General features: G+C 32.5%; 1 protein-coding gene across 1 annotated transcript; it reads left to right on the forward strand.

Moving 5' to 3' along the window:
• The first annotated feature begins 14,057 nt into the window (after positions 1-14,057).
• LOC133186022 (retinol dehydrogenase 14-like) lies at positions 14,058-22,210 on the forward strand. The gene is made up of 8 exons (XM_061321302.1): positions 14,058-14,195; positions 16,814-16,899; positions 17,012-17,219; positions 17,328-17,362; positions 17,495-17,695; positions 18,049-18,199; positions 18,595-18,721; positions 21,755-22,210. The coding sequence occupies exons 1-8, from the start codon at positions 14,120-14,122 to the stop codon at positions 21,849-21,851; spliced, it is 981 nt and encodes a 326-aa protein (XP_061177286.1). The 5' UTR covers positions 14,058-14,119; the 3' UTR covers positions 21,852-22,210.
• Positions 22,211-26,907: the final 4,697 nt, after the last annotated feature.

Raw genomic sequence — 26,907 nt, forward strand, 5'->3', positions numbered from 1 at the left:
ACCTTTTCATGAAAAACCCCGAGTGCTTCCGATAATATGCGAAATATCGATCCCGATCTCTCGATCCCCCTCCTTTTCTATCTCTCTCAATTGCTACATAGCTGATGAAAAAAAGATGAGTAAGAATTTTTATGCGATTTTAAATGAAAAAGTTCTATTGAGAAAATAAAAAAAAGAACAAAGAGAAGAAATATTTTAATTAGATACTTCAGTATATACAGTAATCAATTTTTGACCAGTAGGATTTGCTACAGCTCGAGCATACTCATGATGATCTTTATTTGAATGCAGTCTTATGATTAGAAAACCGTAAAACCTTTTCACTTAACCCAGTTTTATTTTAAAGAATCCTACCTTGTTTGTGACATTGTCTTATATATACACCTTAGAACTTTATGGGGAGTTTTGCGATGGTCACATCGTAAACCGATATTTTTAATGGAAGAAGTAACTCAAACATCTTTATCCAAAGCCCTCCATCCCTGGAACAAGATCAGGTCATTGTGGTCAGGTACACGTGGTATGGACATACTCTGTTGAATTTATCAGCGAAGCTACTAGGAAAAAAATAAAGGTTACAATCTCTCTGTCTCTATCGGTTCTCAATCGGTCTCAAAATGTTGTTTGAAATATAAAACCTTCGTTTTTTTGTTTTTTGTTTTTGTTTTTGTTTTTTGTTTTTTGTTTTTTTTTAATTTCAAAACAACATTTCTCGACTTCGGAGGTTATCCCGCAACATCATTAAAACAAATACTTTACTTCTTAAATGACTTTGAAACTCGATCGGTTGTTTGGGAAGAAAAACAAAGGTGTTTGTGAAACACATATGCACAAGTATGGCAACTCATAGCGAAGGTTAAACTTTCTCAAATGCAAATCAAATATGTTGGTACCCAAAGTAAGGTCTTGTGGTCATACCAGTGAAATATGAGAGCCCTATCAGCAACCATTGAAAAGATATGAAAAAGGTTAAAGTTTTTCAAAAGAAAGTCGAACATCAAGGTCAAATGGTCAAAATTAATGGTGCCCAAGGAAAGACCTTCTCACAAGAAATACACATGTGAAATATGGAAGCCCTAGCACCAACCGTTCAAGAGTTATGGCCAAGGTTAAAGTTTTCCAAAAGTAGGTCAAGATCAAAGGGTAAAAGTTGTTGGTATCCAAAGGAAGGTCTTGCCATAAGGATTACATATGTGAAGTATGAAAGTCCTAGCATCAACCGTTCAAAAGTTATGGCCAAGGTTAAAGTTTTTCAAATATAGGTCAAACTCCTAGGTCAAGGTCAAAAGGTCAAATATGATGGTACCCAAAGAAAGGACTTGTCACAAGAAATACACATGTGAAATATGAAAGCCATAGCTCCAACCAATCAAAAGTTATGGGCAAGGTTAAAGTTTTTGCGGACAGACAGACTGGCGGACAGGGCAAAAACTATATGCCCCAGAATCTTCGATTACAGGGGCATAAAGAGAAAAGAAAACTGACTGAGACAAGATATGTGTTTGTGAAACACAATGCCCCCGATGGTAACACAATTCTGGAGTGGTACGTAGACTACAGTGCAATATAGTTATGGCCAGTGTTAAAGTTTTTCAAATGTAGGTCAAAGGTCGCAGTTGAATTCACATCATCAAAAATTTCTGTACCAATGTAAAGGTCTTGTCAAAAACAATATACCTCATGGATCTTTTGATGCGGGGCATAAAAACTTTTATTTAACAGATGTCATAATTAAAATAAGGTTGTTTAAATATTTGTGATAAACGGTAACATCTGTTAAATAAAATAAACACATAGAAGTTATATCATTTTCCGATTTTTCTCAATTTTTAACACGAACAAGGAACACAAGCTAGTATATCTAACAAAATTACATTTTTCATCCACGAGTGCATGCAAAGATATTTGGGTTCACCTACTCTGGATATTCCAGCCCCACTCATAGAACTTTTGCATATTTATAACCATGGGATATCATAAAAGTACTATATATATATATATATATATATATATATATATATATATATATATATATATATATATATATATATATATATATATATATATATACATATATATATATATATATATTGGTAATGCAGAAAAGAAACACTTTCTCAATAATTTTTATGCCCCCGTACTCGAAGATTCGAGGGCATATAGTTTTTGCCCTGTCCGTCCGTCTGTTTGTCTGTCTGTCTATCTATATGTCTGTCTGTTTGTCCGCAAAAACTGTAACCTTGCTCATAACTTTTGATTGGTTGGAGCTATGGCTTTCACATGTGTAATCCTTGTGACAGACCCTTACTTTGGATACCAACATATTTAATTGATACATGTGTATGCGCCAACAGAAATGCTAGCGAACAATTCGAAGATCGAATTTTACACTGTGTTTAAGAAGTGTAATAGACAGCGTACATCACCATGATATAAACTAACATGAATGCAAATGTAGGGAACGAAAACAAAAGTTTCGAAAGAGTAATGGAAACACACGGATTACGGCGGATTAGGGATGAGAAATGACAACGGTGAAACGCTATGCTATTTTTTGCAATTCATATGATTTGGTAATGACAGTCATCATATTTCCACAAGGAAAGGGAAGTCACCGAATGGAAGGATTGACCATACATTAGTGAAACAGAAATTCAGAACCTCAGGCCAACTTTAAAAAAATTGTTTGGTTGCTCTCTCTCGACCGACTGGCTGAAAATAGCCCAACTTTTTTAACCTCCAGGAAACAAATATTTTTTGTTATGCATTTCGAAAAATAGATTTTGAAAATTCAGCATTGATGTTGAAATTTTCTGGAAAATTTTATTTCACACCTACCTACCGTCCGAATTTTTTCATCCTGAGTCGGGAGAGGACTATCAAACATTTTTTTGAAGTTGGCCTCAGAGATAGATACAATTAAGCAGACATTGGAAGTGATCACTTCTTAATGTACACTTCAATAAAACTGAATCTGATGAAAATGAAAGAAGGAAGAAAGGGAAATCGAATGAGATTCGATAGACACAAATTTAGACTTTACTCGGCACTCGGGATCATTGAGCAGTGAGGGATCTTTGTCGTGCCAACGCCTGCCGTGACACGGGCCTCGATTTTTAACGTCTAATCCGGAAGACCCAAAACTCTCAATTTGGGCGCTTGGCAAAGGTACAGTTGCTACATGTACATACCTAATTTTTATCGACTTGGGTCAGTCGCGGCCGGGGTTTTAACCCACAACCTTTAGACCCCGTAGCGAGCGCTCTACCGACTGAGGTACCGAGAATGTGATCCCTTTGAGGAGAAAGATAAAGAAGTAAAAAAAAAAATTAAAAAAAACATGTGAGAAATGATAAAATACAGTGGGTGGAGAATTTAGCGACACAAACAATAAGGACGCAACAAGACACCAAAACCTGCAGACATTACACGGGCTTACAAAGATGAAAGACCAAAACAAAGTGTTGTGATTGAAGACAAGGATGGCAAGACATCAGGGATAGAGAAGACTCAGCTGAAGAGACATTAAGGGGGAATGAACACTTTTAAACATTTTCAACATAGACAAGCCAATATATGACTTAGACGAAGAAGTTACAGAGTCGCAAGTAGCCTAGCACTAGCAGAGATAAAAACCAATGGACCATCAAATGGAGAAATAAAAAAAATGCTATCAAAAACCTAAATAAAATGGCAAGGCACCATGAATAGACTCTGTCACAGCAAAACTACTGAAAGCAGATATCTATATTTATAAATTAAATAAATTTTGCAAATAAACGCCGAAACGCCTTCACCAAAGTTCATACTTACTCCTCTAATATTATAATAGGTATAAGATAAGGTCTGTAAACTAAATTTAGATTTCGCTCGGATAAAAATTAACGTAAATCTTATCAAAAGTCTACTTTCGTTTTCGATATAAACCCGCTGTGAAATAATAAAAAAAAACAGAGAGTAAAAGGTGGTGGTTGGCGGATCTAAGTTACTTGCAAATTTTAAACTGACAACAAGCAATGATAAAACGTCATTAAAGTGAAATATGAAGATGAACAGTTATCAAGCTCAAAAGTCCATTGAAACAACACAAATTGGGAGCATAGCAGACACGGACCTCTAAGACATCAGAGATGGGATCAGGTGCCATGGGGGAGTAACCATCTCCCGTCGAGCGGTCATACCCGCCGTGTGCTCCTTGTCAATTCTTTGTGTAAATAATGGCCTAAGAATTAGTATTAAAAACGCCAATGAACGTTTGACTTAATGATAGAGTGTATTTACTGAAAAGGTCATTGTATCTACCATAAAACTTGCGAAATCTTGATTTTAAACAATACTGTATTGTTGATATCCTTGTTTTATCAACTTGTTTGTCAATAGTTTGCCTCGTTTTAGAAACTGTTCGTACGTAGAGTATGCTCTTGTGTATCGAATCTACTGGGAGCCATAAACTCCATATGCAGGCCATAAAGGGTATATTACTACATACATAAGGGAAGTTGACGATAGGAAAGATGAAATCATCATAAAGCTTGCCCGGTACTTGTAAGTTTGCCTTCAATGTTTTTTTTCTAGTAAAACATCCAAATATGAAACAGATGTGTCATACTCTAAGGTGTCTTTTATTTCGTGTTCAGTTGGATGTATGGATTCAACGTCAGAATAAAACTAAATGTTTTTAATTGATAAAACATCGCCAATATATCTAAAAGTAAAAGTTTTTGAATAAATTATGCAAGTTGGAGTCGTCACGTTTATCATGAAGTTTTGTTGTTGGGTAACTTTTAACGTCTTTTTCTATAGTAAAATATCCAAATACGAAACAGATGTGACAGACTCTATGGTATCTTTTATTTGAAGTTCACTGAAGTGAATTTTTCATACAGTTAATATATCGAAAGTTTGAAATTAAAGGATTTTATACGCAGAAATTTTGTTTTAGAAGAAGCTTTATGTGCACCCCCCCCCCTTAAAATGATAATAATAAAAAAAAATATTTAAAAGCGTTTAAAATTTTCTTCCACTATTGACCTCCAAGATGAACACGGTATATAACCTTATTGCACATCTGTAAACCTCACCAATCATATTCTAAAAGATGTATTTGGCTACTGCATAAAATGTAAGAGGAGTTCTGGGTACCATGATTTTGTAAGAAAATGTATTATGGACCTATTGCAGGCAATTATTGTTTGTTTGTTTTTTGTTTGTTTGTTTGTTTGTTTTGTTTTTTTTTTTTTAAGAAATTCCGAAACCTTACAGTACAGCACCTCTACAGGACACCATCAATCATATTCCAAAAGATGGTTTGGTTCTGGCATAAAAACGCCATTTTCGACGCTCAAATTGAAAACGAAAATACTGAAGCTTTATTGCAAATATACAGGAGGCCATCGATCATATTACAAAAGAAGCTAAACTTTGTTTTTTGTAGAAAAGCGTAACTTTTCGACCCCAGTTTGCCTCTAGAGTAGAAAAGAAAAAAATGCCAGAACACAACCTGAATCATACCAATCATATTCCAAATGGCGATTTTGCGACTGCGTAAACTGTCGGATGATTTCTGGAAACGTTGTGTTTGCACATAACGTCATTTTCAACCCTCAATTGGCCCCTGGATTGAAAAAAAACTTCCGAAACCTTATTGCACATCTACTGGACACTATCTATCATATTCCAAAAGATGATTTGGCTATTACTTAAATGTAAGAAATGTTTGAGGAAGCAGATAGTGTGATGGAGGGACAGACGGACCATGATAACAACAATATACCCCAACTTTCTTTAGAAAGCGCGGGTATAAAAATCGACAGAGGAATGTTTATGTTGTACTTCGTAATTAGCAACAAACAATATCATTTGACTTGCTTCTATTTTGTCTAGTATAGTGTTAAGGATGGTCTTAATATATCCATTTTTAACAAGCCATCAACAACTAAGAATGTCAATAGTTTGAAAGTCACACCGTACGCTGACGTCAAATATGTATAAAGTATATAAATTCATAAAAACACATGAGTTCCTGGACTCTTAAATTGTACAAATTACCACAGAATACTGTTAAAAAGCCGTGAATATTTTGGAGACTGGCGACGGTTATGACCTGGAAATGAAACTAGTTGCGCATAATGTGAAACTTTCGTACTTTATTTGCCACTCCTATAAACGCTCAATAAATGTGTGTACTCATGAAATACTTCTTTAACAATGAAAATACCTGTGCAACAATAATTTCATACAGTATCAATATTGTTCACTGCTTTAGGTCAACTTATACGTACAAGATATGATCATGTTTCAATATGCAAAATAAAGTGAAAACAAAATATTTTCATATCTTTGTTTATTTTTGCATTCATGCCACAGAAATATTCATTTAGAGTTAAAAGAAATGCCTTTCTCCTTATTGTGTGAAAGATTTTAAATCTGGGTCGATTGTCGGTTGGCCTTCTGGTTGAAGATGAACATTCTGAAATTTTGTTACACATCTATAGGACGCTATCAATCATATTTCAAAAGATGATTTATTGCTACCGCGTAAAATGTAGGAGGAGTTCTGGGAATCATTTTCTTATCAATACATTTCCCCCTCCATTTTTCGACCACAATTGACCGGTAGGGTGAAATTGAAAACGTTGAAGCCTTATTGCACATCTTCAAGACACCACCAATCATATTCTGAAAGACGATTTGTCTACCGATTAAAATGTAAGAGAAGTATGAAGTAGAAGACAGTTTGACAGACAGACAGACCAGGATTACGACAATATACCCGAACTTTCTTTAGAATGTACGGGTATAAACATCGCAGGCTAGTTATAACTATGAAGAGACCAAATCTCATGATCAGACAAAATACCACTAAAAATGAGCTTCCATTTGACAAACACTAATTTTATTATTGAATAATTCCTAACTTTCCGATTTGTTGAGAAACAACATTGTAGAAATCATACTAAGTTATGTTCACCTGCACGAGACTTCCGAGATGAACATAACATTTATTTTTTCTACATTGGACAAAAAATAGATCGAAAACTTCCACCCAACATCCAGGTGAACATAACATTTATTTTTTTCTACATCGCATCAAAAAATAGATTAAGAAATTCCAAACCATTACCACTGTTTATGTTTTTTGTAATCCCGCTTCTCTCACGGCGTTCGGCTAGGATCTCCACAAAATGTAAACAATCAAGAAAGATGGCAAGGTTTGCTAAAGGAGTTTGTTTCATTTTCTCATTGAATCATATAAGCCATCTTCGAAGTACAATATTCACACGCCGATTGCTTCAAAATTATTTTCTGCACAACGATCACGATTTTATACACGAGCTTGATGAAAAATATACACGAGTAAAATAAAAATGCACGTATCGGTAAAAATTGCATATAGTTTGAAAGATTTTAACACAAACATAACGAAAAATACACGAAACCGAAATTTTTTACACGATTAAGGGGTATAAAATGCACAAACGTAAAATCAAAAACTGCACGAGCAGAGGAAACTAAAAATTACACAAACAATTTTACTGCGCATACAGCTGTGCATATCATTATTATGCATATAGAATATTCATTGTGTTCTTGGCTTTCTGTACTCTTTATCTCTTCATGAATGCTGGGTGTAACGAGAGAAAATGGCGTAGACGATGATATGCATGTTTGTTTGCTTCTTTATTTCCTTGCTAAAACTCGATCCGATTTCTAGCTAATGCCAATCGAACGAATGAAATGTTTTCTTGTGAACTGTGTGAAAAAATTTAAAAGTTGTTCGGAGATATTGTATTTTTCTTATATTGACCGAGATCCTAGCCAAAATATGGAGGTATTATGATGCCGGACATAAATTGTGACATGTTTGTGTTATAATGCGGGGAAAAAAGTACCATTGCATATGATGCACTCGACTCCGAACTAAAAGTAATACGCTCTATGGTCTTTTAAAATTCTCTAACATACAACTTTAACGGAAAGTACTTGTATAAAATATAAAATTAACACATGCGTAATAAAACAATTAATAACGTGGATTCTTCATGAAAATGATGGCAGAATTATTGCTGATTATAATCATTAAATTTTAGAATTCATTTTGGTACACCTCATTTGTACTAATTATGAATTCATTTGGGCAGATTTTTTTTCATTTAGGAATAGGAAATTATTCAATTGGCTGGATATATTTTTTTATTTTCAAAAAGATTAAAAAGTGGGAATTACCTGACCTTAGATATACACAGTATGTTTTTAAAGTCAAACATAAAAAATATTTAGGGTCTTCCGTCTCCAACGGAAGACCCTTCTATTATTGTATTGTTTCTTTTTCACTTTTATTATTATTATTCCACTTTTTCTTTACAATTTTTGTGCAGAAGATATCTCGCAAACGGTTCGATCGATTTTCATGAAATTTTCAGGGGTAATGCGTTTTGATCTGAAGATGATCCTTTCTTGTTCAAATCCTTAAAATTCACTTCCGGTCGGAAGTTATCGCTCTTTAATCGATTTTCAGATAACCATTTTGTCGACACAAAAACTAAAAAACGGCAAAAGCTAGAGCGCTGAAATTTTCAGCGATTATAGACGACATGCTGAAGTTTTGCACCTGGGTTTTCAAATTTTCCGGAAGTACCTAGTATGGAAGCTCGGTAGGGGTCGAAATTTAGGACCTGAATCAGGAGTGAATTTTCGAGACATTTTTTATCATATCTCTAAAACTATGGAGATTTTTTAAAAACATATTGAATAGAAATTGTGTAGAATTACAAGATCTTTTATTTGATATCAAAGAAAAAGGGCTGACTCATCACATTAGGGGCCGAGAGGGGCTGAAAGTCTTTAGTCAATAGCTCTTTAACGATAAAAATTTTGTAATGCATTACTGAAGCAAAAATGTTTATCTCAACAATTTACAACTATATATTATAATATTCACATCATATGTTACATAATTAGGGGCCATTAGGGGCCAGAATGCAAAATCTTTGAAGCTTTATATTTCAAAAGTGGGAAATATTTTGCTAAGCAATATTGTACAAAAGATGTTCAAAATAATGTTCTAAACAATATGCAACTTTTCATTTTTCTCTAAACGTCCCCATTAAGGAGTTAAAGGGCCGGCCCCTAAATGCTTCTTCTGCTAATATCTCGGAAACGAAAAAGAATTTTTGAATAGTTGTTGAACAAAAAGTGTTTAAAATCATAAGAGCTTTAAAGTGGTATGAAGAAAAGGGGCTGGCCCCTCTAAATAAGGGCCAAGAGGGACCGAAAGTCTTTAATCAATAACTCGTTAACGATCAATATTTTGTAATGCATTACTGAAGCAAAAATGTTAATATTAACGATTTACAACTACATATATTGATATTCACATTATATGTTACATAATTAGGGGTCATAAGGGGCCAAAATGCAAAATCTTTAATGCTATATATCTCAAAAGTGTGAAATATTTTGATATTCAATACTGAACAAAAGATGTTTAAAATAATGTTCTGAACAATATGCAACCTTTTATTTTTTGCTTAACGTCCCCATTAAGGAGTTAAAGGGCCGGCCCCTAAATGCTTCTTTTGCAAATATCTGGGAAACGAAAAAAATTTTCTGAATAGTTGTTGAACAAATAATGTTCAAAATCATAAGAGCTTTAAAGTGATATGAAGAAAAAGGGACTGGCCCCTCAAAATAGGGGCCGAGAGGGGCCAAAAGACTTTGATCAATAACTCTTTAACGATCAATATTTTGCAATTCATTACTAAAGCAAAAATGTTTATCTCAACAATTTCCAATTATATATTATGATATTCACATCACATGTTACATAATTAGGGGCCATAAGGGGCCAAATGCCAAATCTTTGGCACTTTTTATCTCGAAAATGGGAAATGTTTTGATAAGCAATATAGAATAAAAGATGTTCAAAATAATGATCTGATCAATATGTAACCTTTCGATTTTTGCTAAACGTCCCCATTAAGGAGTTGAAGGGCTGGCCCCTAAATATATCTTTTGCATATATCTCGGAAACGAAAAAGAATTTCTGAATAGTTGTTGAACAAAAAGTGTTCAAAATCATGAGAGCTTTAAGGTGATTTAAGGAAAAGGGTCTGACCCCTTAAATTAGGGGCCGAGAGTGGCCGAAAGTATACAATCAATAACCCTTTAATGATCAGTATATTGTAATATATTACTGAAGCGAAATAGTTCATCTTCACACTCTTTATCTAAATAACCTGATGTTGATATGATATGTTACACAATAAGGGATCTTTAGGGGCCAGATTGCATAATTTTTTCCACAATATATCTCGAAAAGGAAGAATATTTTGATAAACAGTATTGAACAAAAGACGATCAAAATAATATTCTGAGCAATATGCACTCTTTCAATTTTTGCTAGACGCTCCCATTTAGGACTTGAAGGACCGGCCCTTAATATTTCTTTTGCAAATATCCAGAAAACAAAAAAGAATTTCTGAATAGTTGTTGAACAAAAGTAATCAAAATCATGAGAGCTTTAAGATGATATAAAGAAAAAGGGGCTGACCTCTCACATTAGGGGTCAAGAAGGGCTGAAAGTCTTTAATCTGTAACCCTTTAATGATCAATATTTTGTTAAACAATGCTAAAGGAAAATTGTTTGTCTTAACAATTTATTTATATCATTGTATTTGAACGAAAATCTCAGTCAAATTCTTATCTCATCTTATCAATAATCGGACGGAAGACCCACTCGTTGCTCGCAACGAGATCTCATCTAGTTTTTTTTCTAATTATACATGTATCTTTACTTATAAAATATGAGAATATTAATTTTGGTTGGACATCTGTAGCCTACACTGTTATGAATTCCTTCCATGATATCACATATTTTCAGTCATAAACTACTCAATTAAAAACAAGACATTCCTAAGGGTAAGCGTTACCCTCATTCGTAATGGAGATTACTTGATAAATGTTTTCACTTTTAATAAATAGGACCAGATAAAGGGAAAATATATATACTCTATGTGCTTTAGTACATGCGGTTTTGTGTTTTGTTACTTAAAATTTGTCCAAATGAAATAACAAAACTCTACTCAAATGATCCTGGCACCGGTAAAACATATCATCAGTGGCGGATCTGGTTCGTGGATTGATAGAGTAGCAACATCTGAATCTATATATTTATTAAAGTTTCAAATCGTTGGACTATAATGACACATCAGAAATTTTAAAACATAGTGAATTACTAAATACACCTACGTACAATGTTACAAATAAGAAAATGGGAATGGATATTATAATAAATAGAAAGAACAAAGAATGTGTTGTATCACTCTTAAATAATGCAAATAAATCATGTTCTTTATGGAGCTCGAGGTTTGACAAATATTTTCCAAGACAACAATTTCTCTTTACATTTCGAATTCGTATGCATAAAATTTTAATTATTTTCCGAACACTAAGTTTTTGTAATAGGCTAACACTTTTTTACCCAAATCTATAGTCATTATAAAAAGAACATGACTGTATAATTATAAAATGAAAATAATCTTCAATAACATTCAAGGAACATATTTGATACAAGATTCACTTTTTAAAAGACTATTCATGTGCATATCTAACCTTTTTGAAAAATCAGATTATGAGTTAAAAAGCCTAATCTATGCAATTTGTATTTTGTACGTATACATGTACAAATAATTAAAAAGTTTGCTTTATAGCAATATTGTACATGTGCATCAATGGCATCAACCAGGTCTTGTTTTACTTCGAGGATGACTACGAATAAATATAAGAAAACATATGATGAATATAAACCTCAAGAAATCTTTGTTTTATTACCGTGTGTTTATTATTGTCAAAATCTGCATTGAAAATAAATGTGCATGTGTAGCCAAGTCCCAGCTAATTAAGTTCATCTTGTATGTCTTCTTGAATTTGGTCTTACAATATCGTTACAGTTCAGTTGATTTGCAATCCTGATTTCGATAGACTATTTTATGTACCCTTAAATTCTTAGAAAATATTTCAGGCACGTAGCATCAGGAGGGGTCTGCCCTCCCCCCACTTTTTTTTCCAAACATAATCTACTTCTATTGTAAATTTCCACTGAAAAGCTGGTTGCCCCCTCCCTTTGTTGTAGGATAGTTTAAATCAAAGTAATTTGGTATTATAATGTGTTTCGAAAATACTTGTCTTGTTTTTTTTTTTTCATTTAGGTTGTCAAAAAAAAAAAAAAAAAAAAAAAAAAAAAAAAAAAAACTGACTCCCCCCCCCCCTCCCCCGCTTTCAAAAACGATACTACTTGCCTGTATTTTATAACTTTAAAATTTAATTTTCTTAACTCCTTTATATGCATTTCAACTATTCAAAATAGACTACCGCCGATACATTAAAAACAACGTAAATTAAACTTTAATTTACATAAGTAAAACGACTGTATATTTTTTCTACATTTTCGTGGAGTTTTTATGAAATCACCACACGTTGCTCAAAAGTTAAGACTACATGTACTACATGTACTTTGTTACATACATATACCAAAAAGTGAGATATGCGTTTCAATATTAAAATTTAAGTTGCACAATTAATATTTGCTCGATTTTCTTTACTGTTGACTTCCAAAAAGTTTTCGGTCAAATTCCACAACCCAGATGATCGCAACATTGCTTCAAAAAAAAAAAAAATTATGAATTGCTAGTAATATAATCTTTAATCAAAAGGTATTATTGGTGTGTCAAATAGCTATAAATCGAGTAGCGTACATGTGTCTTTCGTTCCAGAACCAGCAGGGAAGGATCTCTGTATGAAAAGGTCACGCATGCACATCCTTGATTATTACCAAAAGTACACACAGTAGGTGGTGGAGGAGAAGAGTTTGATTTGTTGTTAACTCTCCTGTATTATATCACATGTTTTTATTTATTTTTATTTAGGCCTAAATGTCATTGTTTTAAACTTTCAAAAGAAATTGCTATATAGAGGAATGACATACTTTAAAAAAATCCAACAATTAAACACACAACTGGTAATATGCATCCCCCTTTTTTTACATTATCTATACAAGTATCTGTGAAGAATGTTTTTTTATTCGGGGTTGTTCATATACTACAAGTTTAAGACTGTGTGCCTGTCAATTTATCTACATTAATATACGTTGTACATATATTCTTGAGAGTCTAGCGGAATTTTAAAAGAATCTTTTTTAAAAAGATTACCAACACGTTACTCCTCCTTTTGTAAAAATTTAATAGTATGTTTCAAGCATCCAAACCACATTGAACTGTTCTCTAATGAATATTAATGAAATGTGCGCAATGAGGATGCGTAGCATATTATGTCGATGTATTCTCACTCGTGCAGTTTTCCTTTTTACGTTTGTGTAATTTCCTCACTATATCGTGTAAATATTTTGTTGATTGTGCAGTTTTTCTATAGTTTGTGTAAATTTCAATAGGTTCGTATATATTTTCCTCACTTTGTGTAAGTTTTTACTTACTCGTGTAATTTTTGTTTTAGGTCGTGCAGAAAATAATTTTGAAGCAATCGGCGTGCCATACACTTCGTACGCGGTGAAAATCGTACACCTTATAGGAGGCTATATCATCGTATTGGCATCGAAACATCAATAATTTCTCTATAAATTTTATTTGTTGATTACGTCTAATTAATCTTCAACACTAACAAAGATTTTAAAATTTGAATGGTTAGACATTAAAACAATGGATTAATTTATCATTTATGCACTGAATCTCTCATTTATTTCTAAATTTTCTATGAGCCGTGAAGTGCATTATCTTCATGAAATTTTGTTATTTAAAGATCTGTATCCATTATTAATTTAGTCATCTTTATGAAAACTAATCACTTCTCTTTCTGTTCTTTGCAAAGGAATCAACGAAAAAAAATTCTAGAGTTTTTAGGCTATATAATTCATTTCATAAAGAAATATGAATAAAACTTGTTGTTTTTAAGAAGAGACACTTCAGGTGATAACGGGTCACCATAGAAAATCATCCGGATGTAAACACTATTGACTATACAATCTGAGTAAACAGAATGTAAATATTTAGAACACTCAGTATCCCCCTTCTGAAATTGGACTTGATAAGATGCTTTAAGGTTCATCATGGGAGGATCAGAATCGCTGCCTCAGGTTTCACTAACCACTGATCGGGTAGTTCTAGTCACCGGCGGAAATACGGGTAGGTGTGACCTGAGAGTAACTGCATGATGAAATCACTTGATTCAGATACATGTAAAGATAGCATGCCTTAGTTTCAGAATAATGCACGAATTTTTATTATTACTCACGGATGAATGATACACCCATGTCGGTTAACATATAACTAGAAATACAAAATAAACACTTAAAGTGTAGTATGGAAACTCACTAAAGACGTAAATTTAAATGTAGGTTTACGTTCGGTCAGAGCTATTAATTGTAATGAACGGCTATCTGGAGGAAAAGACTTTGTACAGGTGTATAGGAACTTTTTGGCCTACAACCAACGAATCTCTGTTGTCGGAATTTTTCTATCAACTTGAAGTGTTTTGGAGGGGAAGAGCAGTCCTAGAGCTTGTCAAAGGAGATGATTTGTTTCCATGATATCAAGGGTAGTGGGAAAGTCAAATACTCAAAACACAGTCATAGTCATACATGTGTAAATATCTAAGATGCTATTCACGAGTTGATATGATCAGAAACAAAATATATCACTTGATTATTATAAACACCATATAGAATCTAATTGCAACCATGTTAGTGTGATGAAAGTTGAAACTTTTTGAAAAATTTGCTCAGTCTTGATGTTTGGATGCACTTTGGTCAGAGTGAGGAGTGAGAGTTCATCAAGGCACTAGATCTTATTGACCGTTGTTCAGTTTCGGTCAGATAATCTGATTTATTAACGAAATAATAATGTTAGAGTATCATAAAGAGTCCTTCTACAAAAACTTATCCAATTAACAATTCTTTATATTGCTTTTTAACATAATATTTATACTTTAAAAGATATGTATCAGTCGAAAACGATGTATTTTTAAAAACATCTTATTGTGACAAAAGAGTTACATTATCGATATTTGGTAGTGCACATTAGAGTACAAAAATAGGAAAAAGGCGTGTCGAGCCAAGATTTAAAAAAGAAAAAAAAGAAAAGGAGGGGGGGGGGGAGGTCCAGCTCCCAAGTGCCTGTGATCTAATGCTGAAAATTCAAACTTTTATAACTGAAAATTAACTTCCGTAACAATTAACTTCCTTACTGATTTTTCCCTCGAAATTTTAACCTAATATCAGATTCTTACCAGACTTTAAAAATAATGCTTTATCCTCAACATCAGAAAACAAAAAATAAGTCAAATTCAAAATTTCAACAATAATTAATATAAAGTTCTGTTTAAGCATTAACTCCCGTAACATTATATTTTAACCACTGACATATCAAAATTGCTGTGAAAAATTACGATACTAAATTTGTGGATAATTCTTTTTTTTTAAGTACAGTAATCCATGAGATAATTATATCATGCAACAGACTATTTGAAATAATTTTTTTTCATGTATTGGTCCTTTTATCGTAGAATGACTGTAAATACTAGCTATATAGTCGAGTACTCCCGGATGAATAGATTGACTTCCTAGATTACTCTAGACTTGCTAATGCAAACTTTGGTTCGATGGGAGGGAGAAAATAATATATAGTTCCGACTAGAGCTGCTTAATGATAAAGCAACATCGGATGATTCAACGGGCGATCTACAACAAACATGTTGTTATCAGTTAAGATATAAGATTGGTTTACCTTTAAAAATCTTTTCCTATATAAATCTACACTAAAAAAGAAGTGTAACTTACCAATGTTTTACTGAGCGGTCAAAAAAACAACAACAAACAAACAAACAAACAAACAACAACAAACAAACAAAAAACAAAAAAAAAAAAACAAAAAAACCAAAAAAAAAAAACGATGCTGGACTCTAAGTTATTGGACCTGTCAATGAGATAGTGGGTCGCTATGACGGTTTTTACGTCACTCTGTAGGCGGGATCAGCTACATCTTATTTGCATGCGTTGATGTTACAGTTACGGAATTGAACGAGTTAAATCCGTCCAGTGCGGTAAACAAAATTTACATAAAGTTTCGCATACATGGAAGCCAGCGCAAGATATGGAAGATAAATAGTAAAAGGTTTAACAAAAAAGGACCCTCTAACCAAACTGTTTGCCTTCGGCTTAAAGAACTCGGGCAAACAGTTTGGTTCTTGGGTCAAGAAGTGTATGATATTCAAGACAGTCACAAATAAGCAGAAAAAACTATTTTGATTGAAACTGAACAGAGAGTACTATATACCTCTCGCTTTTATTAATATTGTTCTACCATTTATCATTTATCGTTTTTTGTTATGTATTTTCTCAAATATTCCATTTAATTCTTTTAAAATCTCTAGAACTCAGAAACTTACCCAAAGCCTGTTTCATTTGTGAGCAGTATTTTTTCATCGTATCATGCGAAACTTATTTTTGAGTATTTTCACATAAAAAAAATTATTATTTTCAAATGAATATTTTTTCCAGGGTAATAAAACACTTAAAGGATATTTTAGAAGAAAATATCATTTAAAAAACATTAAAATAGTTGAACTGCAAGTAACGATATTAATTTCGCAACGATTGCAATGGTTTGAAGGAAATGTAAATAAACCTTACAAGTTTCATTCAAATAGCACAGTGGTAGAAAATGTACGTGATAGAAAAAAATATCAATTAAATTCTTTTATATAATCTGGGAGACAATTGCTCTGTGCTTTTTATCTTCTCTAGGTATTGGATATGAAACAGCCAAATGGATAGCCATGATGGGGGCAAGAGTAATCATCGCCTGCAGATCTGAAGAACGTGCACAGAGAGTAAGCTTGACAAAATATATCATACAACTTGTATAATGTAGGGAAGGAGGAGAATTCTCACAAGATGTATAATGAAAGTTTAGAAAAAGAGAATATCTTTCCGTTTATATAGGCTATTGAGAAAATGCAGAAAGAGTTTAGAGAAGAGAAGACCAAAGGTACGCCTGGACTTTGTTCTAGTGAGACTCTGGCTGTGGAATTCATGGCTCTAGACCTTGCATCGCTCAAATCTGTGGAAAGCTTCATAAACAACTTTAAAGAAAAGGAAAACAAATTGCACCTGTTAATTTGCAATGCAGGAATTGCTCTACATGAGCAAGGTAGAGTTATATCTTAATATGTATTTTGAAACAAATTTCCCCTACTTGTTTTGTGATTATCTGAAATAATATTTTTTATAAAAAAGTAATATCAAAATATTCTTTCAGAGTACACGGAAGATGGCTATGAAATCATGTTTCAGGTTACGTATGAAATTTTGATTGTTATATTAAGAAAAATTGGATATCATTAAAAAAAATAAAATTATATTTCTCGCAGATTCAGTTTTTTAAAGAGTAGCCAAAGTCAATATTTACTTGTTCCCCTCCTGTAGGTTAATTACCTGGGACACTTTCTGTTGATTTCCAAATTGCTACCTGTAATGCTGGGCTCAGGTGACGACTGTCGCCTTGTTTTAGTGTCCAGTGAGGCACACCGAGCTGCTAGCTTTGATTTGGAGAAAGCACAAGGAAAGCATCACACAAAGGAAAACTTCAAGAGACTGTTGTATTACGGAAATTCTAAGCTTTACCAGGTATGGCCACCAAATACATTATCAGTCTTTGCTAGTTAGTTTCTTGTAAAATTCACAGAGTAAACTTTAAAAAAAAGTGAAAAATATGAATAATAAAGTTTTATCAATTTTCATGTTAAATCAAGCCACAAAATATTAATGATTACCTCACAGTTGTAGTCTAAGACAATGATTTCAGTATGGGATCTTTTTCAACAAACGAGAGCTTAATTTTAAGACTTTTCATAAATGAACTTTTTAACAACATACATATACGCCTTTACCTTGTTGTATAAAGCGACGGCAAATGCAGCTAGAACAACGTTAGATTATAACATTTTATAGTTTATTAAGAAGTTCTTTTCCTGCTGTAGATCATGCAGATGTATTCTTTAAACCGAAGACTACAGAATACCAATGTGACGGTCAACTGTATACATCCAGGTATTGTTGAAACAGAAATCAGCAGGAGTTTTACAGAATTACAGCTCTGGAGAGTGTTCTTTCAGTTATCAAAAGCAGTTGGTATGTATGTGTATATATAATACCTTTAATACTACTGCTCACTGATCTAGGAAAAGAAATTTTAATAGAAAATATCTTAAGCCCAAGGAAATTTATTGTATTAAAAACAATAAATATTTATATGATAATACAGAAAACAAATTCGCCCTTTTCGTTTTATTTTCGCTCCTTTTGCCCTAGTTCCAATTGGGCGAAATTTAAAGTGCGGCAAATTCGAAGAAAACAGCACTATATCAGCTGTTTTTGGTGGATTCAGAATAGGGTTAATTGTTTGCAAGTTCGAAAGGAAAAAAATAATACGATGTGAAAATAACCCAGGTAATAAAACAAGCTGGATTATAAAGTGTGTCGATTTGTACTTAGTTAATTTACTTTACTTGTACATCTGTTTACAGGTAAGACAAAAACTCCATTCGAAGGCGCTAAAACATTAATCACCGCAGCAATCAACCCAAAATTCAAAGACACGAGAGATGCATATTTTATTGACATGAAAATAACTCAAGCAAACAGTCTGGCAAGGTATTTGCAAAGTGGTAAATTAACATCATTAATTAAGCAAAACAACCATTTTGCCTTGAATTAACAGAGTGCAGCAAGCTACGAATTGAAACTTAAATAATGTATCATAATTCTGTTGTTGAATGTTTCAACAACACATATCAAATTCACAGTTTAAAACCAATGCCATATTGTATATAAAATGCAATGTAAGAAATCAAAAAGGTGAAGATAACAAACGGAGTTTGATCTAAAAAGAAACAACCTAAAAAAAAACAAATCTGTGAACAGGATGTAAAACACGGACCCCTGGAAATTCCAGAGGTGGGATAGGTGCCTAAGAGTAAGCATTCCTTGTCGACCTGTAATACCCGCCGTGAGCCCTATGTATTGATCAAGAAGAGGGAATATTCCATAGTCAAATTTGGTATAAAAACAAAGGCCTAGCGACTGGTATGAAACATGTCAGTCAAAATACGACCCAGTGATAGGTTGTTTTGCAAAAAGTCATTATAACGACCATAGAAATTACGAAATGCTGACCTTACACGAGGTTGCTGAAATCCCTTTAACATCAACTTACCTGTCAGTAGCCTGCCTCGGTTTAAAAGCTGATAATACTCAGAGCATGCTCTTGAGTATCAAACAAGTTGGTAGACATAAATACCATATGTAGCTGACAGGGGAATATTACTACATAATTAAGAGAAGTTGATGACGGAAAAGCTGAAGTGATCTTGTCTGTCCTAGAATTTAGTTGTCAGTTGGCCCTAATCATATATAGTTCTATATATAGTATATTATATATCCCGTCTATCATATAACTTAGTTGTAAGTTGTCTGTTAACTTCTAGAGTCAGTTAAACATACAAATATGAAACAGACTTAGCAGACTCTGTGGTGCTTTTAATTTTGAGTTCACTGGGATATATCAAGTCGACTTAAGAATAAAAGTCATTATTGTTAAGGAGGAATGCTAATCCAAAATTTTATTTGATGAATATTTTAGACTAAGCATTCAACATTGAAGACTGGTTTCAGCTCTTTATTATTCTATAAGTTTTTTTCCGCATTTTCCAGAGAAACTGTAAAAATTGTTTTATTTGAAAATTATTTGCAAATATTTGCAAATAAGATGTTTTGGGGTTTAAAATTTGATGCCTGATATGATATCTAATAAAACATGTCAAGAAAAGTCAGAAAGACATTTTAATATTTTTTTTTTAAAATTAAATTCTTTATGAACATAAAACACATTATTTTGAATATTTTTAAAGTTTATAAATCTATGGATGAAATCTTTAAGAAATAAGTCATAGCAAGGGAAGATATGTTAGATAATCATATTTTAAAAAGAAATTGAAATGAAATTGCGAAATATTAAGGAAATTAAAATATTTTAAATTTTTGACCAATCCAGATCAAAATTAAACTGAATCTCAACCAGAATCATATTAAATGGACGTAAATAACAATTTTGCAGGAATACTACGTTGCTTGGGTATAATATGGTTTTCAAAACAGTTGAACTTTACATCAAATAGATATCTCAGCGGCAAATGAATTTTAAAAAAAAACTTTAAATTTTTATTTTATTTATTTTGTAGTGATTTAAACTAGGATCGGTTTAATTTTAATCGGGATCGGTCCAAATTTTAAAATAATTAATTTCTCTTGAATTTCGCAATTTCATTTTTGAAAATAAGATTGGCTAACATATCCTTAATAGCTGTGACATTTTTCTTGATGTTTTTTCTCGTAGGTTTAAAAACTTGAAAGAAAATATGTTTTATTTTCATAAATATTTTTTTAATGAAAGGTCTCTCTGACCATTACTGACATGTTTTATTTGATATTCATATAAGGCATATATTTACATCAAATTTAAACCCTAAAGCATCTTATTTGCAAATAAAACAATTTTTCATTTTCTCTGAAAAAAAAAGAATAATAAAGAGCTAATTTCAGTCTTTCAATGCTGACACCTTAGTTTCAAAAGGGATGTTATTCATTAAATCAAATTTTGGTGTAGCATTCCTCCTTAATTGACAAAACGTTGTCGATATATCTGAACGTCGATATGAGGGCCACAGCAAGTCTTTTCTTCTTCTTCTCTTGTAGAAGTTTCTAAGTAAGTTCTGTATCATAGGAATACAAAACAGATTTGCTAATAAAGGAATACAATTAGTGCCCGACCGAATACCAGTTCATTGGAAGACTTGATCTCCATAGACTACATAGATTTTGTCAATGAGGAACTCCAGCATCCTTTTTAGAGTATTTATGTTGTAGAATTAGAGTGATTTTGTTGTTAATTTTGTTGGTTACTAATCACAAGATATGAAAATTTCTGAGCTCCTATTTTTATTGAAGAAACAGTAGTCTGTGATACGAACGGTAATCAAGATCAGAAATCCATAGGAACAATACAATTTTTGAGCAGAGCAAACACAGACCTTAAAAAAACAAACAAGCAATCAATCAAATAAACATTAGAGGTAGATCAGGTGCCATGGAGGAGTTAGCATTCCTGTTGGCCCGTCACACCCGCTGTATGCTCCTTGTCATCACTGGGCAAACGGGAAAATCCGTAGAAAATTCAGTGTGAAAATTATGGCCTAATAATTCTTATGAAAAACATCAGTCAATATTCGACTTAATGATTAATTATGTTTACTTACAAGGTCATTGTACCTACCACAGAATTTGATAAATGTAGACGTAGAACAGTAATGCTGATATCCTTATATCATCAACCTATTTGTCAATAGTTTGCCTCGATCTTAAAATGGTTTCTTAATGATTAATTATGTTTACTTTCAAGTGTATCTACCACAGAATTTGTGAAATGTAAACATAGAACAGTAATGCTGATATCCTCGTATCATCAACTTATTTGTCAATAGTTTGCCTCGATCTTAAAATAGTTTCTGCATAGAGCATGCTCCTGCGTATCGAATCACTTGAGACATAAACTCCATATGCAGATGACAATAATACACGAAATAAAATTAAAATCACTTATCAAAATACAAAATTAAATTTAAATTTTAGAGACCAGCAGAAGCAAGAGGCCCTTTGGAAGTACTCGATAGATTGTCTGAAAGGTTTTCTGAAGAAAGAAGACATGGAATATTTAGAAAAAGATTAACTTTTGTTTCTTTGGTTTTATTTTGTCTCATATATCTTATCGTAAATTTACTCTTCATTAGTAAACGTAAATGCACTTCACATTAGAAATGACCATGACGAAGATTACATTGCATTATTGTATGTCCTGTCATCTCTTACAAATATATGTGTTTTTAAGGTTATTTATCATCATAATGATATTTGAGCAAAATGATGCAAATGATTTTTATACATATCAGATAGAAGACTATGATTTAGAACAATGCTTAATCAATACTGTGTATGGACAAATCTATTGCTCCAATAGTTTTATGGTTGTTTTAATGTTTTATCAAATATATGTATATTTAGATAGCGTAAATTGTCTAAGAATAAAAAAAAATGAATTTCATGTTTTAAACGGAGTTATTATAACAATCAAAGATATAGCTAATATAAAGAAGGAAAGTAAATGATTGAGAATGTGCTTGTTTTATTTTCCTGAAACTATAACGTCGGAACAAAAACTCAGAGGCTAATGGTTGTTGCAGATACATGTATATATCCGTTGTCTCATATACTTGGTTAACCTGATTCTAATTTTAAAGTACAGGTAAAAAAAATAAATACGGATACCTGGAAATACAAGAGTAGAGAACAGGTGTCTAAAAGAATTGAGTGTCCGAGGTTTACCGGTCACACCCTCCGAGAGCCAAATGTATGACCAGCTAAACGGAGTATTCAGTGGTCAAAACTAGAATAAAAACAATGGAATATTAGCACTGGACGGTATGAAACATACTAGTCAAAAATGGACAACGATAGGATGTATTTGCAAATAAGGTAATTATAACGACCATCTAAACGATACTGTTGAAAGCCCTGTAACATTAACTTATTTTTCAGAAACCTGCGTCGGTTTGAAAGTTGGTCGTACTCAGAATGTGCTTTGCACACCAAATCAGTTGGGAGACATATCCGAGGGAGGTCCGAAAAGTTTGCGGACGGAGGAGTCAATCTTTGATATAATCAAGAAATTCAAGATCAACACAATATCATATGTAAAAGTAATTATTTTGTTGATATGCGAAGATTGTAGCGTCAAAACAACGTAATGAGTTTCCTAAAAATACTCTACCTATACATTTCACACACAGTCTGACGCCATACCCATAAAAAAACTTTCTATACATCCCAACATATCGTTTGTTAACGATTGTTTCAGTAGCATAGGCTCTTTTGTCAGTATTTTCATTTTTTTCTTACCGAGTTACTCTGTTTTAAAAGATCCGCAACAGTAAAGCACCCATCACTCATTTCATGACTTTATTAACTTGTAAGCCGATTTTAACTGATAATTCGTTTCCTAAGTACTGCGTTTTAGCATGCATTATTTTGCATCTACACATAATAAGCCCTCTTGATTTCATTAAAAATATGACCATATTTCATCCGAATTTTGAATTTTCATGTTTTATTTCTGAATGAGCAAAGAAAATTCTTTCGAAAAATTTCTACACTGATAAAAGTACAACATGGATAGCTACACTATATTAAATTATTTTGCTACTCCTATAAAGATATTCCTCATAACTGCTTCTTGTGCATGGCTTCTCTATGCCTGAAACACTTAAGACAATCGAAAAATGTCATATGTTCATGTAACTTTTGGGTTACAACTTCAAAAGAGTAAAGGTACTTAAACGAATTTGCATATTATTTAAAGTTCATTTGATGATGAGCCTAATAAAATAACAGAAAAGACAGTCAAATTCGTTGCACAATTGATAACGATCTCCACGGATTATTTTTTTAATTTGAAAAATTAAATATTAATTAGGTAATCAATAATTTTATCGATAATAAAATTCAAACAGCTTAGTAATATTAGTACGTATAAATAGTCAACTCACTCTGCTTTGGTCATTGACTTTAAGAAGCATATTGTCCTTGTTTTCCACAGACGGTTTTGAAAAGCAATGCAATTGAGTTTTTTTTTTATCATTAATAATTTGAAAGGGGAAAAAATCTGTAAAATAGTATTCTTTCGTAAAATTTCATATCTTTTAATGATAAAAACATTGTGTGAAATATATGGAGATAACGAACAGTATTCAAGCTCAAAAGTCCATTAAACAATACGAAATAGGAGCAGGGCAAACACGGACCTCCAAACATCAGAGGTGGGATCAGGTGCCATGGAGGAGTGAGCATCCCCTGCCGACCGGTCACACCAGCCATGTGCACCTTGTCATGATCGGGAAATAACGGAAAACTCCGTCGACAATTCAGTGTGTAAATAATGGCCTAACAATTAGTATAAAAAACGTCGGTCAGCATTTGACTCAATGATAAACTGTATTTGCTGACAAGGTCATTGTATCGACCATAGAATTAACGAAATGATGACTTTAAACGAGACAGCTGATATTCTTGTATTAGATACTAAGTCCAAAAAATGAATTTGACTTCTATCCGATTGAGTTAGTGGCATTCGCCCATCTTCTTAATGACACCCCTGTGAAACAAATAAGATTCCTGAAATTAAATTGTTGTGTAATAAAGTTACATTGTTGTAACTTTGATAACAGGCGTACATGCATGAATAAAATGTGAAGTAAAAATTAGTAAATATCATCCTTTCCATTCTGTTTAATCTTCAAGGGAAATTTCCTCAATTGTTACTTGTCCTTACCCTCTCCTATTGGTAATTGCTGTATTACTGTACACAATTAAGGTTTGAGTCCCAGTGGTGTATAGCCTTAAAATAAATGTATTTTCCGTCTTATTATACCTGAGTCAGTCTCATTGACAATCCAGTGTTCTTGAAGATATTTTGTAAAATATTGAAGCCATTGTCTTTCGGTAGAAAAATGAGATCTGGTGGATAATCGAACACATATTAAGATGTCTATTGGAAGATGGTCTACTTGTATTACACAGGAAACAGTTTTTGATTGCCTGCTGCCTATCTCCTTCGTCATCTTAATTCAGTTTCAAAAGTCTTTCTCAGCCCGAGAGATAGTCCTAGCTATTTCCGTAAAAAATTGGTGATAAATTGAAGGCTTGGAATTTCGATTGAAAAAAGCACTGGTCCAAAGAAGATTGAAAGATCATCTGCCTTTAATTCCTGGACAGATTTATGTCTTTCAGAGTAGAATAAACACCCTTATGATTTTATTTATAATTCTTGCAAAATACAATTCTTGGGCTTATCAATTTACTTTTATACTTATCCTTATTAATTAACTTTATCAACATTCAACGACAAAAGCTACAAACATAGCTTTTATTGACATTTAAGTGATCTGAGAGCTTTAGGTTAAGATCAAAAACCAAAATGAATTAAACAATATGCATAATTTTTACGTTTTAATGCATTTAGATTACTTGTATGGAAGTCATGGGATATGGAGCAATTAAATTGATGGCAAAGATGGATGTTTTAACTACTTGTAGGTGCAATGTGTGAGCTGAATATATAAAAATCATCAATCATTAATTAAAATCGGAAAAACATCTCTGCTAACTTATGAAACCTTCAAAGAGTTTGGAAACATGTAGCAAAATTCAAAATATAGGCAGCCATTATTCGTTATATCAATTTTGTGAACAGGAGTAATTCTTGAAATTCAGAAAAGATTGCTTCATCTGAAATGCGGGATCACAATACATTTAAAGTTCTTGAAATTTGATTGCAATTATGCGAGCAAACTTAAGTACTTTACAACACAGAAAAATCAAAGTTAGCAAGTTCTATTTCCATGTCGGATCAGATTAATTAATTACAATCAAATAAAAGCACCGGTCTCCCAAAGAGAGAATACATTATTGGGAAAAGTAAAAATCGGCAGTTCTTCTTTTCCTCATCGGAGTACTATGTTATGTAGGCCTTTCAACTAATTTTTCAATAGGCAAATATGGTAAAAAAACAGTTGATAGATAGATTTGTAGGTACATGAAATTCTCAAAAGAAGATTATAAACTATACATACCTTTAATTAAATAATAAAAAAATTAATTATTAATATTTGATTTGTAAGATGTTGTGTTTTAAGGACAGGTAACTCAAGTGTAAAAAACGATCAACAAAGTGCCGATTTTTGAGTTATCGTTTATAGGAATGACATATAGGCTGCTTCAATTGGTATTGTTATGTTCACAAAAGGGTTCCTTATATTCTTTGGTACACAAAAGGATTGACCAAAACAAGGAGAATGTCTTCACTCTATACCTGAAATAACGGGATCAATGAATGGGGAATGGACTATATTCAAGATTTTTAACTCTATCCGACAGTTGTTATGAAGAAGAAAATATAATGCCATGTTTTTTGTGTGTGCATTGTTGTGCTTCATCTATAAAGATATATATTTCTACAATTAAATGCAACAATAAATTATATTATTCTTTTCACTAAGCACGAAGAAGAACCATCAAGTATAAAAATTAAATCAGGTCAAAATTAAGAAGAGGGATGGATTTCACTTTCTATTTTTATTAAAAATTTAACATATATTATTGTGAAGTGTCGGTAACTACATGATAAATAAGTTAAACATTTGAGCTAAATTTTAAAAACACTGGATTCCGCTGACAGTGAAGGAACACTTTGGAAATGCTAAAATTTGACATGCTTAAAAACAGTTAGCTTCCTCGGACTCGCCGAAAACAAGTTCCGGTAACGGGTTATTGTTCTTTTCATCGAACCCCAGCGGCAGTTGAAAGGCCTATGTTATGTTATTACTTATGAACTTATGCTTCTACTTGGTAAATGGATGTATCATCAAGAAACTTATCTGTGACAATCATTTCTTAAAACGTTTTATCCCATGCTGAAGTTACCATGTGGACATCATTTAAATGAGAGAAATAAGCCATCAATTGTGTACTAAATCTTCATAATTAAAATAATTCGAAAACTACATTTTCGTTTCATGCTATTAGAACAACATTAATATGCTTTCATTTGGTTGTAAATATTCACTCTTCATGTTTGACGATTCTTTATTCCTTGGCTATTCAAAGAATGCAAGAAGAATTAAATCATGGAAAGGATAATAAGAACAGTCTGTTAGAGGCATCTTCCTTTTATT

The sequence above is a fragment of the Saccostrea echinata genome, unplaced genomic scaffold (assembly GCF_033153115.1).
Source record: "Saccostrea echinata isolate AGI-Se365-2 ecotype Australia unplaced genomic scaffold, CSIRO_AGI_Sech_v1 ptg000012l, whole genome shotgun sequence".
Lineage (NCBI taxonomy): Eukaryota > Metazoa > Mollusca > Bivalvia > Ostreida > Ostreidae > Saccostrea > Saccostrea echinata.

What these genes read in the sequence shown, in the direction of transcription:
- LOC133186022 (XM_061321302.1), top strand. Translation starts at nt 14,120, where the DNA reads ATGGGAGGATCAGAATCGCTGCCTCAGGTTTCACTAACCACTGATCGG. An exon ending in AGTCACCGGCGGAAATACGG is followed by an intron (nt 14,196 to 16,813) that starts GTAGGTGTGACC and finishes TATCTTCTCTAG; the next exon opens with GTATTGGATATGAAACAGCC. An exon ending in CAAGCAAACAGTCTGGCAAG is followed by an intron (nt 18,722 to 21,754) that starts GTATTTGCAAAG and finishes TTTAAATTTTAG; the next exon opens with AGACCAGCAGAAGCAAGAGG.